At 38.1% G+C, this 16,960-nt stretch overlaps 1 protein-coding gene across 1 annotated transcript in view; it reads left to right on the forward strand.

Annotated features, from left to right (window-relative positions):
• The window catches only part of KLHL1 (kelch like family member 1), a 240,105-nt gene that overhangs the window by 123,469 nt on the left and 99,676 nt on the right, over positions 1–16,960 (forward strand). The window contains exon 5 of the mRNA XM_074564447.1: positions 16,616–16,828. Within this exon, the coding sequence (XP_074420548.1) occupies positions 16,616–16,828 (213 nt within the window). The remainder of the gene's footprint in view (positions 1–16,615; positions 16,829–16,960) is intronic.

Consider the following 16,960-nt stretch of genomic DNA (forward strand, 5'->3'; position numbering starts at 1 on the left):
CTCTGCTATGGTTCTGAGGATCAGTATTTTAGAGACATCCAAACTTTTTCTTTAATCCAAATTAATTCAGCTGTAAAATCTGCTCAGAGTTCATTCTGATGATTGTTATTACTTTGTTAAGGTTTAGACAAAATCTGTGATAGAGTTGTAAAATTGCTAGGGGTGGTAAAAACTTTATATTCATTAGGATTTGATTATAATTTTCAAAAGGTATATTCTAAGAAGTTATTCAGAATTACACCTGGTTGTTTTCCTATTTGCTGTAAAACAGAAATTTATTGTCATGACTTCCTCATAAAAGTTGGTATCACAATGTGCTTCCACAGATAGGATTTTGCAAGCATGTTTTTAAATGCTTGTGTTTTCCTTATTACAAATTTCAAACATATCAGCGTAGATTAATGAATTCTGTAGAATAAATTCCCAAATTAACATCCACAGGTTGTTTTTTTGTTAGTTACATTGAATTTGAATAACATATGTTAAAACAATCTTAGTTCTTAACATTCTTAATCTGTCATATCCATCAGAGCCTGCTGAGATGTATTGCAACTGACTTATTTATCATACAATTGGTAAAAACCTCTTCCATTATGGAAGTGATTGGACATATCTTGAATATATTTTGGAAATGCATTACTTAAATCAGTACCTCTTAAAGATTTTTGCAAAGTATATGCTGTAAAAAGTAAATACATGAAAATATAGATAATTTGATTCTATTTCATTCAGGATGTTTGTAGAATCATAGAATGGTTTGGGTTGGAAAGGACCTTAAAGACCATCTAGTTCCAATCCCCCCGCCATGGGCAAGGACACCTTCCACTTGACCAGGTTACTCAAAGCCCCATTCAACCTGGCCTTGTGAATGTGCTCCTGTCTGTCTATAGAGGGCCTCATGCACTCGGTCTTCCTGGTTGCGTGGCCTGTAGCAGACCCACACTGTAATGTCACCTGTCCCTGCCCTCCCTTTAATCCTGACCCATAAACTCTTGGTCTACTCCTCCGTCCATCCCCAGGTAGAACTCCATGCACTCCACTGGTCATTGACATAAGGGGGGACACCCCCTCCTTCTCCTCTGCCGGTCCTTTCTGAAAAGCCTGTGTCCTTCCACTGCAACGCTCCAGTCATAGGAGCCATCTCACCACGTCTCCGTGATGCCAGTAAGATCATAGCCCTGCAGGCGTGTGCACATCTCTAACTCCTTTTCTTTATTCTCCATGCTACACATTTGCATAGAGGCATTTACGTTGGGCCCCCGATGGAACTGACTTACGGGCTGGAGTGTCTGTAATTCCTTTGTGCTGCGCTCCAGGAGAGCTCCAGGTGCTCTCCTGCTGACCTGTGATCGTTGTTTCTGTACAATGGAGTAGAAATGCAGAATGGTATCTACGGCTGTCTGGTTTTATGTTTAATTAAAATTGAGAAGGGACAAGAGCAGCCAGAGTTTATCATCAGCTTCAGCTTTTCAGTAAAATTGAATGTTAGCTGAAGATTTGCTTATCTTAAATAAGGTTGTATTTATTATGTACTATCTTTCCTAGTAAGAAGAAAAAAATTGTGCTTGGCAGAAAGTGACAGGTATGCAATATCAAAATTTTTTATTCTTACTCCTTATCCTTGCCTTATTTTTGCTCCTATTTCTGCTCTTACTCTTACTGTATTTCCTTTGTAAATGAAGCAGTGTACAGAAAGAATCAAGATAGGGTATGTTGCAATGCATGTTTTGTCCAAGCCTGAGCTTTGTGTCCTGGCTCAGGGAGGTTTTTTCTTGGTGTTCACAGGATAAAAATATGCAGTTAGGTTATACTATGTGTTTATCCTGTTTTCCTGTGCTGAGACAAATTAGCAAATTTAAGTGGAAAAGCAAATACCCCAAAGTTATTTGGAGGAGGGATTAGACTGCAATGCAAAGATGGGGAAGCACAGAACTGAAAGCCATATAGCATGAGTGCGCCATATTTATTTCATTGAATGGATGCAGTTTAGTCCACTTATTACTCTGTTATCCATTGTTTATGCCACCATTTTCTGTTCATACAGAATTAAAGCAGTTAAACTTTTTTGGTATTTTTTTTTTCTTTTTCTCCTGACTTTGTAAAGTTGGAATGATGATTAGGAACTCCTCCTAAGAAACTGTATACTAAAGACCTAGTATTAGATAGGGTTCTAAATCCAATTAAGATAACTGATTTTACGATTTGAAAATTTTAATATCCCATCAGTTGTCTTGTTTGAGTAGTCAGTCCAATATCTATGGCAAAAACGTTGATGCACAGAAATACGTTAAAATCAGCTTCAGTGGGAGTGTACTGAATAATTTCTTGTTCGTGAACACTTAGAATATTTTCTTGGGAGCTGATGAAATGGATTCTCTCACAGTGAGGCTTAACTTATGCCCTAAAATTTCTCAGATAGGTATTCAAATTATTTAACTGTCTGAAACATAGACATCCTACTGCTTTACCACGTATTTTGTGATGATTTTGTGGCTTCCCTTCCAGAGAGGATTTGTACTCCATAATCTGAGTGTCTTCACTGCAGAAAGGAGGTGGGATTAAAAAAATGTCACTAGAAGCTGTGTTTCCTTTGGGCAGGTTCATAGTAGCATCCTCTTTACCGTACAGGATTTTGGCTTGCTGCTTAGTGACTGACTTTGCTCATGCACTAAGTAGGGAGCCTTAGCAACCAGTTTGGCTTTTGCATTCTATTCTTCTCAAAAACATTAAAAATAAAAATCTTGACAGATAATCTGTAAAACTGAAATGTAACAGATTTAATATGAATGGTCAAGGTAGATAAGGCAAGAGACAAAAATTTAAATGAGTTGTTTACTTTCATATTTGCTACCAAGGGTCTTAGGCCATAATTTATTTATTTATTTATTTATTTTTAAAGTAGCTAAATCAGAATAATTATCTCAAAATGATATGAATGCTGACAGATCTCTAAGACCATTTGGTACTGACCCAAGTATTCTGAAGGAAGTGTTAGCTGTGATATGTAACCTAACGTCTATGTTGTCGTTGGTAACAGAAAAATGGAAGCTGATAAATGTGACAGCAGCGAGCGTTAGCATATCAGGAGATTCAATCCTAAAAATTTAGCAAATCCCTGTGTTGTTTTAAATTCTTTGTCTTAAAGAATATTTATAACTTTGCTCTGCTTTAAAGTCATCTGTGTTAGGCAGCATAATTTCAGGTGTAAATCTCACCTAGTAGTGTTCTGTTTATTTCCAGAAGAAATTATCTGTTTATTTGTGTTGATAAATAAAAAAGACAAGAAAGAAATGAGAAGATTTTAGATGAGTGATACGTAGCTCAGAAATCTTTTTTTTTTTTTTTTTGTATTTTATAGGGGAGGTTTAATCATGTAAAGAACCACTGATTTTGTAGTAAATAGCTTGGGAAGTTGAATCTGGGTGCAGTTAGCTCAGATCGGTCTTTTAAAAAATACAGATGATTTTTTTAAGTGGTGGATTTTAAAAAGCGTAGAATGGTAATGAATTATGTGAGAACTTGAACACAAGCTAGTAAAAAAACAACCCCTAAAGAACCAACAGCAAGACAGCCTCCTCCCCTTCCCAATAAAGAACTGATGCTAAGGAATTACTGCATATTATAGTTAGTTGACAGCATGAGATTATTTGATGGTAATATGCAGTCTTGGAGAGAGTGAAACATAATGTCTGTTCCTTCCAAATTTGTAATTTCCAAAGCACCAATAAAACAAGAGTAACTGCCAGTTTAATCAATATTATGTGCAGGATGACAAATGTTTTACAATTTCACTTCAGTCTGAAATTTCTCTTTTGGGATTCATGGAGTAAGTTAATATATTTTCAGCATTCATTTAACATGTTTTTTAAGTGTTCTATCAAAGACAACCACTTAATGTGACACGTTTGCAGAAGCCTTGTATCTTGACAAACCACTTAAGATCTAAATAGAGTGGTTATTTTACATTATAATATATACCATTATTTTGTTGGTAGGAGTATGGAAATCACCATTGTTAATGATCAGACATCTCTGTGTGAATTATTCTATTTTCTGAAATACTGTGGAGTACAAAAAGTTTCTGTTATCTATGAGAGGAGTATGTGTGTCTATTTTAATTAACTCTGTACCATAACACTGTGTCTTTAGAATTAATCTGCATTTAATAAAGTGCTTGAAGGCTTTAAATGCTGTCAGAAAGAAATTACCATATGACTTACTTCAAACCTGCTTATGGAGTTGAAGCCTTTTTAAGTCCCCTTTACGTAGAGAGGTGGTTGTCTCTCAGAATCCTTTTTGTGTTCCAATGTTTTTCTAATTTGGAATATATTCTCTTCTTTTGTACTAATTAAGACTCTCAGGAATGCTGCAAATTATGCTGGATGTTAGTGGAAAGGTAGATTAGGGTCCAACAATGAAAAACAAAGTGTGTGAGAGAATGATTCAGTCACAGGATTCAGGCATTTCCTGAACTTTATATTTTCTGTGTGATGGGCTATTTGTTTTCTAGAATGCTCTTTGAAGGTATACACGTTTTCAATACAGTGATTTGCTGTAAATTAATCAGAGATGCTAAAGTGTTCATGTTTCTGCTGTATTTTCTAAAATAATTGGTTTCAATTAAAATGACTACTGAAATATGAACATAAACTACCATTTTTAAATCTTCCCCACCTCAAGCAAAACTGTAACTAAAACATTCTCCAGCAATAGCATGTATCACATGTGACACAGAACACATATGCTTTGAGATAAGTAATGAAGACAGAAGAAACACTGTTGCAAATCTTTATAGTGTGGAAAGGAGAGTAATAGAACAAGGCATTTTTCCTCTATGATCATACAATTCCCCATGGTTCGTTAGATACATTTTCTTTTTAATGGCTACTTATTTTTAATTCAAGTTTGGAGTACAGGAATATGAGAAAAGATTTCACTCTAATGCTCTGACTGAGATTTCAATTGCCTTTTGGAATATTATCTTAATTACAGTATTTATTAATCATTTATGAAAGCTGAAACTTTTTTTATAGACGTGATCTTGCACACGTCTTCAGCATTTGCTTTGTGCTGTATTCCATCAAATTTCACAGGCTAAGTAGGGTCAGGATAGGTCAGTGAATGATTATGAGATTACCAGTGAATTTGTAGGTGCTACCACAAGAAACAGTGTTAATGATTAAGTATCTTGTTTTCACTCCTGAATATTACAACGTGGTGTTACAGGACACAGAACTGTGAATGACTTGTAAAAGAAAGGCCATAACCACTCAACTCCTTTGAGTTGTTAAAGACTCAAGAGAATATTTTGAGATTTTTAAGTTTTCGTGCTAACGATCTCATTAATCAGAGAGAGAAATTCATAATAAGAACCGGTATGTATGAGTGGAAGACAGACAAGTTCAAATGGGAAATTAGACACACATTTTAACGTTGAGGATGATTACTTATGAAAGCTACTGCAAAAGCAGCAAATTATCCATCTCCAGATATCTATGAGATGATGCCTTTATAGGAAGCAATCTTCAGTGGATCAGATGTTATTAGATTCAACAGAAGGGTAACCATGTTAAAACAAAACTGAAAGAGATTCCAAGGCAGTTCCCTGCTGTCCAGGGAAACCACCTCATGCAATCCCTTTTGTAAACTGCATCCTAAGTTATTACACTGGTTCTAACAGGCCTGTTCCCTTGCCCGCCCACTGGAAATCGGTTCTAGAGCTTGACAATTTAACAGGAAGAATTTTTTTTTTCTGATTTCCAGCTTTCTTTTAATCAGATTTGATTTAGGTGAGCTTCCTGTTAGGCTTGTTACTCTCCATTTCCCTTGTTTTCCTTTTCTATGCCTGTAATCAGAGTAAACAAGACAGGGAGTCCTTTAGGACATAATAAGGTGTGTTTACATTGACATAAATGTTGAAAGGTTATACTTGTGTTTTTCTGCTTGCAAACTTGGTTTGCGATATGGTTCAAAGGCCAGATTACGCACCTCTGTGACTGAATACCAACATGCCCCCTAGCTGTGGATTCTGCATAGTGAGTGGAGTAAACTATGGCACAGTGGCTGAAATAATTCCTTATTGCTTTTAACAACCCACAGGCCTCGGCTCTAGCATACACCACAGTCATGCACAGCAAGTTACATTAAATCTTGAGACACACTTGTAACATTCACTGAACAATCCAACACCTAACAGTGCTGCTTCTAAGACTTCTCTAACACTAATTTTGTCTTTACTCATATTGCTTAAGATGCCATAAGCTGCAATTTCAACTCTTGGCTGCAGTCATGAGTGCTTCAACACGGTGTGCTACCAGGGCTAATTTGATCAATATGGGCTAGCACTTGCTGTACCTGCTACAGAATGTGTATGCATGTATGTTCCCATCCTGAGGGAGTTTTAATCTATCCCTGGATAGAGTATTCCAGCAATGACCAGAAGACGTGTGGAGTGTTGATGGGGCTTTTAGTGGAAGACATCCCTCTTCCCTAAGCTGATTATTTTCCCCTGTTATTATGCTGCCCTTCATGATGTTGTAAGTGATGGTCCTTATGTCCTTCTGTCCTACAAAATGGTTCTGTTCCTCCTCCCTTGGGGTACCAGTTATGAAGTGGTTTATCTCCAGTGATGGCTCCAGTGGTTGCTTGAGCTTTTTTCATATAAGGAGAGACTGAGAGAGCTGTGACTCTTCAGCCTGGAGAAGAGAAAGCTCAAGGGGAATCTTGTCAATCTGTATAAATGCCTGATGGAAGGGACTGAAGATAAGGGTGGCAAACTCTTGTCAGTAGTGCCCAGTGACGGGACAAGAGGGAATGAACACAAACCCATGAAATTCTCTCAGAACATGAGAAAACACTTTTTTACTGTGAGGGTAGTCAAACAGTAGAATACACTGTGAAGAGAGGTTGTGGAGTGACCTTCTGTGGAGATATACAAAACCTAACTAGACATGGTCTTAGACAACCTGCCATATCCGACCCTGCTTGAACAAGGGCATTGGAGTAGGTGATCTCAAGAGCTCCTTTCCAATCTAAATGATTCTGTGATTCTGTGACCTACACATTAGGGAGGCCACTGTAGCCAGACTGTAAATTGGATGATAGTGCAGGATTGAGACAGAAAATTTGTCCCAAAGCATAATTACAGGAGTGGGGTAGGGAAGAAAGAAAAGTCATGCTAGGAAAGTAAAAAAATGAGAGTGCCATGATGACTACTTCCCTGTAGTGTTACAATATAAGCACAGAAAATTGTCATTCTGTTATCCAGGTGAGAAGGGTTGCATTCCTGCTGTGCAAACAGCACAATTTAAAAAGTTGGACAGCTTGTATTTTCCATATTTGGGGAGTGCTAAAGGTACATCTTATACAAGTAAAAGCAAAACAAGGCAGTCGCCAGAGTCAGTACAAGTGTGTATCCACACTGTACGGTACTAGAGCAATGTGACAGTTTGTACTGTGCATCTCTATTTTTGCCACTTTTAGCCTTTTCAGTCCAAAATACCACCTCTGGATGATGCATAGTGCTGAGCTCTTTTGTTATTTTCTTGAAATCATGCTGAGAACCCTTCCAATGACAAATATATCAATCTGTGCCAATTCAAGTCAGGGAACACAAACATTCCAGTTTTTTAGGTCCCCAAATTGTGCTCCCTGCTGGGAAGAGCATATTATGCATGCAATGGGACTTAGCACCCAGAAGTTCCAGGGTTTATGGGATACAGGATGTTCCAGAATAGTGTTGGAAGACTATTTCAGTCAGGGGGAGCAAGATGTGTAGATGTCCATTTAGCAAATTTTGTCTGTTTTGTGGACAGGTTTAGGCTTCTTGGATCTTCTTGGATGTGAAGAAGAATATGTGCAGCATGTGTGAGCTGAGATCCTGCAGCAAAACAGGAAACAAACATTAACCATTCTGACACAGTTAAGGAAACATTCAAGGTTAAGGCCCTCTAGCTTAAAAGTTTTAGCCAGTTTATTGTGATGAACTGGCATATCAGGAAACATCTATGATCAACTGGTTATAAACTACATTTAGATTGTGAAATCACAGAATGCTGAATGATATTGATGATGAATTAGACTATGATCTGGCTAATTCTGCAGAGTCATATCCTAAAAGCCAAAAATTTGGAAAAAAAAATTAAAAATTAAAAGTTGCAAGTAAAAAAGGAAATATTTAGATTGTGGTAGTATAATTTTGTCATCTAGAAGTCTCTATTAGGATTTCCTTTTATGCTGTGTAAGCTGGTATCCATAGTCACAGTCTCTTCTATCCTCAACTTGCTGCCTGCTCCCCAAAAAGCAGCATCTGCTGATATCTCTTCCCACTGACCAAGGTCAGAGGAGCATACACCTACACAAACTCTTTCCACCAGCTGCCTATCCTTTGAACACCCCAGCCTTTATATCCCTTTTGTAATGGTGACATCAGGCTGGCATCTGGTACTGGAAGAAACTTGTAGGTCTTTGCACTACATAGGGCAGATGGAGCTCACTCTCAAATAAAATCTGGGATTTGGCTGGAGAACCAGACCATAAGCATATTAATAAGGGCTGTCCCTTTGTCTAACAGGAGTTCAGAAATTTGAAAAGCCCATTCTCCTTAGCAAAGAAGACATATGATAGGACAGTTTAGGAAAGGGGTTGTATGATAGATGATAGAGATAGAGAAAACTGGGTGTACAAAACAAGAGGACTGAATTCCATGTAGCACAGCAGCAATAGAATCATGGAATCATAGAATGTGTTGGGTTGGAAGGGACCTTTAAAGGCCATCTAGTCCAACCCCCCTGCACTACGCAGGGACATTTTTAACTAGATCAAATTGCTCAGAACCTCATCAAGCCTGGCCTTGAATGTCTCCAGGGATGGGGCCTCCACCACCTCTGGGGGCAACCTGTTCCAGTGTCTCACCAGCCTCATTGTAAAGAACTTCTTCCTAATATCTAATCTAAACCTACCCTGCTCTAATTTAACACCATTGCCCCTTGTCCTATCGCTACATGCCCTTGCAAATAGCCCCTCCTCAGCTTTCTTGTAGGCCCCCTTCAGATACTGGAAGGCCGCTATAAGGTCTCCCTGGAGCCTTCTCTTCTCCAGGCTGAACAACCCCACCTCTCTCAGCCTGTCTTCACAGGAGAGGTGCTCCAGCCCTCGGATCATCTTCGTGGCCCTCCTCTGGACCCACTCCAATACGTCCATGTCCTTCTTGTGCTGAGGGTTCCAGAGCTAGACACAGTACTCCAGACTAATTACTCCAATAATTCCAGACTTATATAGTTTGGGGCTTCACCAAAATCAAAATTGGTTTTCAGGTCTTTAGCACTTCAGAAAGCATACTATATGATTTAATATGGAAAGCCGATGCACTATTCATTTATGTAAATATTCTCGTGAAAAAATGGGTTATAAACTAAAAGCATTGTGGGCTTAAAATATTCATTGACACTAGTCATTTACTATTTAAGTGAAAGGATAGTGTATGGATACCTTTTTTTCAGCATTATTTTATGTGTTTCTCCTTTTCATACTGGAAAGTCCACAGCATCAAAATCAGTAAAACGTAAAAGTTCTTAAATAAGACCCCTACATCCAAAACCAAAAAAACCTGCTAAACATTTTACTGCCACAGCAACACTGATGTAACAGGTTCTAAACAGCACTCTCAGAACATGATGTTCTTTGTCAATGTATGAAATTATTTCATATTTTTTATAATACTGAAGATATTATTCTCAGATTCTTCCTCACTACTGATGCATGCTGATTTGTGAAATCAATGACATAAACATGAATGAAAACTAACTTTTGCAAGATAATTTGATTTCATGTGAAATAATGATCATTACAGGTCTTAATTTAAAAAAAAAACTCAAATTAATTTGTATTGATAACATCATTATAAGGATATATGTAGTAGAATTCATTTTTGTTACATTCCATTTGGTAATAGTTGAATTTCATTAGAGCATTTATGTTCCTATGATGCACAATCTGCTAGACTCAGATACTCAGGTGCTTGCTTATCTACCTTTAAATACAGATAGGTTTTGTTTACATAACTCTACTGTGCTAGTACTTTGTGGTCATTTAATTCTAATCCTGTGTGCTGCTGAAAAGGTTTAAAAGTGAAACAGCTCTGCCATGGAAATGCTATGACCCCACAGCAATGGTTATTGCACGATCATTTTGGGAAAGTGGAAGGGCAACCAAGTGAGACATAGCTTTCTCCGAGTAGGTTCAAAGACTTTCATACTTTCTGCTGTAAGTTACCTTTTCTAATTTAAAAGCAAAAATCCACTACTCTACTTAATTAAAACACTACAATTCTTGCTGAAGGGAAAGGCTAAGTGAATGACCCATGCAGGAGAGGCATTAGTCACAGCCCAGCTGATCTTATGAAACTTATGAGATAGTGAAGACCAGATCTGCAAAGCTTCTTAAGTATCAGAGTCAAAAGTTACAGGTCCTGAAAACTCATAGACCTCTGTCACATAACCCTGGACATGCTTAAACGCTGAGTACCCTTATTCTTGAAATCATGGTTTCTCAGCCCGTGAGGACCTAAGCATTCCTGAAAGCACTTCGCTAGACCAAAACTGACTAACTCAGTTCCTATCTTGAACCTTAATTTCAGGAGAATTTAAAATTTATTTCATTTATGTAGAAAATTTTAACCAGTAGATAGCAGACATCTTTTGTATCCTGTTCCCTAAAGTGAAAAAATGAAGAACAATTATATTTTAAAAGAAAGGCAGATTTATTCCACAATAAGCGTATAATAAATTATTTCTTGTATGATAAAAAAGAAAGCCTACAGAGGGTGGAAGCAAGTAAGGGGAGGAGTACAGAGAAATTGTTTGAGCAGCAAGGGATCAGGTTAGGAGAGCTGAAGGCCAGATAGAGTTAAATCTGGCCAGGGACATGAAGGGGAACAAGGAAAGCTTCGGTAGGTATGGCAGTGATAAAAAGGAGACTAGAGAAAGTGTGGTCACTCTCAGGAAGGAAATGGGAGACCTGGTTATCTGGGATATGGACAAGGCTGAGGTACTCAATGACATTTTTGCCTCAGTCTTCAGCAGCAAGTGCACTAGCCACACTGTCCAAGTTGCAGAAGGCAAAGGCAGGGACTGGGAGAATGAGGTACGACCCACTGTAGGAGAAGACCAGGTTCGAGACCATCTGAGGAACCTGAAGGTGCACAAGTCCATGGTACCTGATAAGATACATTTGCGGGTCCTGAAGGAACTGGCAGATGAAGCTGCCAAGCCGCTATCCATCATATTTGAGAAGTCATAGCAGTTCGGTAAAGTTTCCACTGACTGGAAAAGGGTAAGCATAACCCCCATTATTAAAAAGGAAAAAAAGGAAGACCTGGGGAACTACAGGCCGGTCAGTCTCACCTCTGTTCCTGAAGATATCACGTAGCAGATCCACCTAGAAAATATGCTAAGGCACATAGAAAATAGAGAGGTTATTGGTAATGGCCAACACGGCTCCACTAAAAGCAAATCGTGCCTGACAAATTTGGTGGCCTTCTTTGATAGGGTTACAGCATTGGTGAATAAGGGAAGAGCAACTGGCATCATATACCTAGACTTGTGCAAAGCATTTGACACTGACCCACACAACATCCTTGTCTGTAAATTGGAGAGACATGGATTTGATGGATGGATAAGGAATTGGCTGGATGGTTGCCCTCAAAGAGTTGTGGTCAATGGCTCGATGTCCAAGTGGCAATCAGTGACATTCCTCAAGGGTCAGTACTGGGACCAGTGCCAATTAACATCTTTGTGGGCAACATGGACATAGCGGGATTGAGTGCACCCTCAGCAAGTTTGCTGATGACACAAGCTGTGTGGTGTGGTCAACACACTGGAGGGGAGGGATGGCATCCAGAGGAACCTGGACAGGCTTGAGAGGTGGGCCCGTGGAAATCACATGTAAGTTCAACAATGCCAAGTGCAGCGTCCTGCACCTGGGTTGGGGCAATCCCAAGCTCAAATACAGGCTGGGTGGAGAATGGAATGAGAGCAGCCGTGAGGAGAAGGACTTGGGGGTGTTGGTGGATTAGAAACTCAACATGATGCAGCAATGTGTGCTTGCTGTCCAGAAAGCTAACCATATCCTGGACTGCATCAAAAGAAGCGTGGCCAGCAGGTCAAAGGACATGATTGTTCCCATCTAATCCACTCTCGTGAGACCCCACCTGAAGTACGATGTCCAGCTCTGAAGCCCCCAGCATAAGAAGGACATGGACCTGCTGGATTGAGTCCAGAGGAGGACCATGAAGATGATCAGAGGGCTGGAGCACCTCTTCTGAGGCTGAAAGAGTTGAGGTTGTTCAGTCTGGAGACCTTATAGCAGCCTTCCAGTACCTCAAGTAGGCCTACAGGAGAGATGAGTGGGACTATTTATCAGGGAGTGTAGTGATAGGACAAAAGGTAACGATTTTCAACTGAAAGAGGATAGATTTAGATTAGATATTAGGAAGAAATTCTTTACTGTGAGGATGGAGAGACACTGGAACAGGTTGCCTGGAGAAGTTGTAGACACCCCATCCCTGGAAGTGTTCAAGGACAGATTGTATGGGGCTTTGAGTAACCTGGTCTAGTGGGAGGTGTCCCTGCACATGGCAGTGGAGTTGGAACGAGATGGTCTTTAAGGTCCATTCCAATCCAAACCATTCTATGATTCTGTGATAAAACAGCAAGCCTTTGAAATACGCTTTGCTGCTCCAAATGAAATGAATCTCAAGAAATTAAAATGTGATCTAGGAATTTCTAAACTCTCAATAGTCAAATTTGGAAATGCTAAATAATTGAAGGAGAAAGTTTTTATCTCTGAAGATCAAGAACGTGGATTTTATTGCTGTTTTATGTATATAAAATATATATAAATATGCCATTTAAATGGGTGTATATATACAGGAGTTACAGTTATATAAAGAGTTTTCATTAAATAGCATTTTCTACAATACTCATCCCTGAGTAAAATGAAACTAATGTAAGTCCATATGTTTATAATAACAGGTTTGAGCTCGTATATTTTGTCTGAAAACCTACATTCACTCAGTAGTAAATCAGGACAGAGGCTAAATCAGGACAGAGGATAAGTTCTCCTTAAGTTTATATCCAAATGAAAAGACAATTAAAAATTTTAAAAAATCTTAATCAAACCTAAAATTATTATTCTGAATTTAGACCCCCTGCTCTGCATGTTATTCAAAATTAATTAAGTTCTGTGAGTTCATAAAACGCATTCCACCATTGCAATGTTCTCAATAACATTAGGTCTTTGGATTAATTTTCTATTGCAAAGTTTGATGCTAGTTCCTATTAAGAAGCAGAATTATTTTATTTTTTTTCATAATGGGATTTAATGTCATTTTAACCAACTTTAATTAAACTTTGGCTTATAAATCATTTTATTGAGAAGCGCAATGAAATTTTCTGAGATTTATGGCTTTTTAATTAAAATGAATTAAGCCGACTTGTAGTTAAGTGCCTGCAAACTGTTTCCCTTACATTTCTAAGCTGTTGTATAGCTTTTAAACTTTATCAGGAGTCAATGGAATAAAACCTTAGGCCATAAAAATCTATTTTCTTAATGTACCTATTGGCAGCTAATAAAGCTATTTAAACAAAGAACTGAGTCATGTTTTGATCTACTTATCGGTTACGTAAAGATAACTTAACAGTATGGTTAATACAGACCAAGGCCATATATGTACCTTGGATTGTCTGTTGTGTCAGCATCCCATTTTGGATCTGTTGTGGTTTAGGCCAGATTAGCCAATGACAAGATGTCAGATACTCTCACTCCAAGGAGAGGAGGAAGAGGGATAAAGAAATCTATGAGTTTAGAAGGAACTAAACAACTTTAATGAAATATTAATAATAAAATAAAAAGAAAATAATGAAATAAATACAATATATACAAAACCGTACCAAGTTCCCAGGATGATGTCACTGTCAGGCACTGGGGAAGTCCCAGATTGGACTCAGTGGTGGATGAGAACTGGATTCCGGATCTGGAGTCAGGAATGCACAGTATTGGGATCAAAGGCAGATGAACAGACAGGGTCCTCCTTGGCCATTCAGCCATTGAAGAAAGAGGGTTGACTCCTTTGATCTCTCAGCTTTTATACTGAGCATGAGGCAGATGGGGTGGATTACCCTGTTGGTCAGTTTTGAGTCACCTATCCTGTCCGCTCCTCCTGTAGGTGGGACCCCTCTATGCTTTTTTTTCTCTGACCCTCCAATGGGGCAAATAATGAAGTGAGGTGACCTTGGTTGTTATAGCAATAAGTATAAACAAGATCCTCTTTGCATACCGTTCCTTGGCATTAGCTATAAACATAGGTCTTATTATTCTGAGAATGAACCGTTTTCAGAGTGATAACAGAGTTAGAAGAAGCTTAGCTAAGAAGTAAAATTACTGAACAGAAAGTAGGTTCTGTTCTACCTCGAACTAGGACAGGGTGTATATGTAGAGTTTAAAAGTTACATGTAAAAGTATTAACATTCATAATGTGAATATTTTATGGACTGCATCCAGCTCTGCGGCCCTCAGCATAAGAAGGACATGGACCTGTTGGAGAGAGTCCACAGGAGGGCCATGAAGATGATCAGAGGGCTGGAGCACCTCTCCTGTGAGGACAGGCTGAGAGAGTTAGGGTTGTTCAACCTGGAGAAGAGAAGACTCCGGTGAGACGTTATAGCAGCCTTGCAGTATTTAAAGGGGGCCTACAGGAAAGATGGGGAGGGACTCTAGTGATAGGACGAGAGGTAATGATTTTAAACTGAAAGAGGGTAGATTTAGATTGGATATTTGGAAGAAATTCTTTACTGACAAGGTGGTGAGGTGCTGGAACATGTTGCCCAGAGAAGCTGTGGATGCCCCATCCCTGGAAGTGTTCAAGGACAGGTTGGATGGGGCTTTGAGCAGCCTGGTCTAGTGGGAGGTGTCCCTGCCCATGGCAGGGGGGTTGGAATTAAATGATCTTCCAACTTTATCCGTTGTATGATTCTATGATTCATAATAATAAGCATCACTTTCAGCTTTAGCTAATTTATTCTATTTGCACGTATGTATTTGATGGGTAATTACATTACACATTTCAATGAACTTCTGTCTGTCATGATTTTGTCCCTCGTATGTCTGCCTTGTTCATCTCTCCTACCTTACATAAAATTCTATGCAGTTAGTTTTTAACAGATTCTTTTAATCAGTAACTTTGAAAAAATACAATGTTGGGGAATTAAAATAATAATATCCTTGTGCTGCATGGAGCTGGGGGAGGAAAACATGTGAGTTATTACTCATTATACATGAGCATAACTCTGATGTTTTAAGTCTTCCACCATTTTTTCCTGTATCAGTTATATTGTCTCAGTAATACTGTGTTCTCTTTCAGATCTTGATGAGCATTTAGTCTTTCCCCTTACCCAGACTCAAACAAACAATTACAGACAGCATTAATTTGAATTTTGATACACTAAGAATTGAACTGAGTGGGTGTAGCAGTGGAATTATCCACTTCCTTCAATTTTTATGTTCTTACACTTAAGTCCTTGACTAATGTTTTGTCATTCTTTCTGTGCTTCTCATCTTACTCTCACGAAGTCTATCCAAAATATCATTATTATCTTTTATGTATCAGATATTTTAACTTCTCCCTCCAACAGTTTTTATGTTTTTTAGTGTCAAAAATCAGATTTTTTCCAGGAGGAGGGTCTTCTGCCTCCCGTCTATACCTACTTCATTTTCTTCTTACAGTTGTCTATGAATCAAGAATATAAGAACACATTTGCAATTTCTCTAGAGAGATCAAGCACCCTAAAAGAAATATTTGGAGAAAGATATCCTGCAAAACAGTGCTTCTGTTGTGTCTTGTTAATGTAGGATAGGTAGTTCGGAGAGCGGTTAAGTCAGTTCTTAGCAGTTAGTCAACTAAATGAAACATTTTTCTTCAGTTTATATAGTTTATATGTTTTTATATAGCTCATATAGATTTTGTTTAGTTTTTATAATGATTCCTATATATATTATAAATTTCAATACTGTGAGATTTTAATTGCTGTGTACATTTTGCATATTAGCTAGATATTAACAATCTGTTCTAAACAAGTTCAAGAAATAACGCTAAGTTCATGGTGTTGATCTTCCTTTCAGCCTTTTCATACGTATGGACAGCCATTATCTGTATATTGATAATTAACTGTATATGACTGACAAGTTATTTAAGAAAGGATCGAATAGTGAAAAAATACAGGAAAATGTAGTATGTGCATATGAATATTTACAATGTTTGGAATGTGCTCAATTACAACTGAGTTTATAAAAATTTCAAACATTACGCAGACCTGCCCTAGCCTTTACTAATTCTGTCAATTTTTAATTACAATAATCTTCATATTGTTTTCTGAATATATTCGTGTGTGAATTGCAGCTATAACTGTTTAGTTTTAGTTATCTTTGGTTTGTTTTTCTCATGAGCTGTAAGAGGGCTGGGTATGGCAGATATTGACTAATCCTATGGGTTTATTAGCTTTAACAGCTGCTTTTATTTTCTTCCAGTATTACTGAATCTGAAATGCTTTCTTCTTCTCAGGAGAATATAATGGAAGTTATAAGAAATCAAGAATTTTTACTTCTACCGGCTGAAGAACTCCATAAACTTCTTGCCAGTGATGATGTGAATGTTCCTGATGAAGAGACTATTTTCCATGCCTTAATGATGTGGGTGAAGTATGATATGCAGAGGCGATGCAGTGACTTAAGTATGCTACTTGCTTATATCAGATTACCACTGCTTCCACCGCAGGTATTTTTAAAATTATTATTTTATTTGTAATGCTAATACTACTACTAATAATGTCACTGTTACTGTGAAAACTCTCATCAGTTTATAATCTGCAACTGCTGAATACTCTGGGTGCTAAAAAGCAAAACTGTT

This window comes from Larus michahellis, chromosome 1 (genome assembly GCF_964199755.1).
Source record: "Larus michahellis chromosome 1, bLarMic1.1, whole genome shotgun sequence".
In the NCBI taxonomy this organism is placed as follows: Eukaryota; Metazoa; Chordata; class Aves; order Charadriiformes; family Laridae; genus Larus; species Larus michahellis.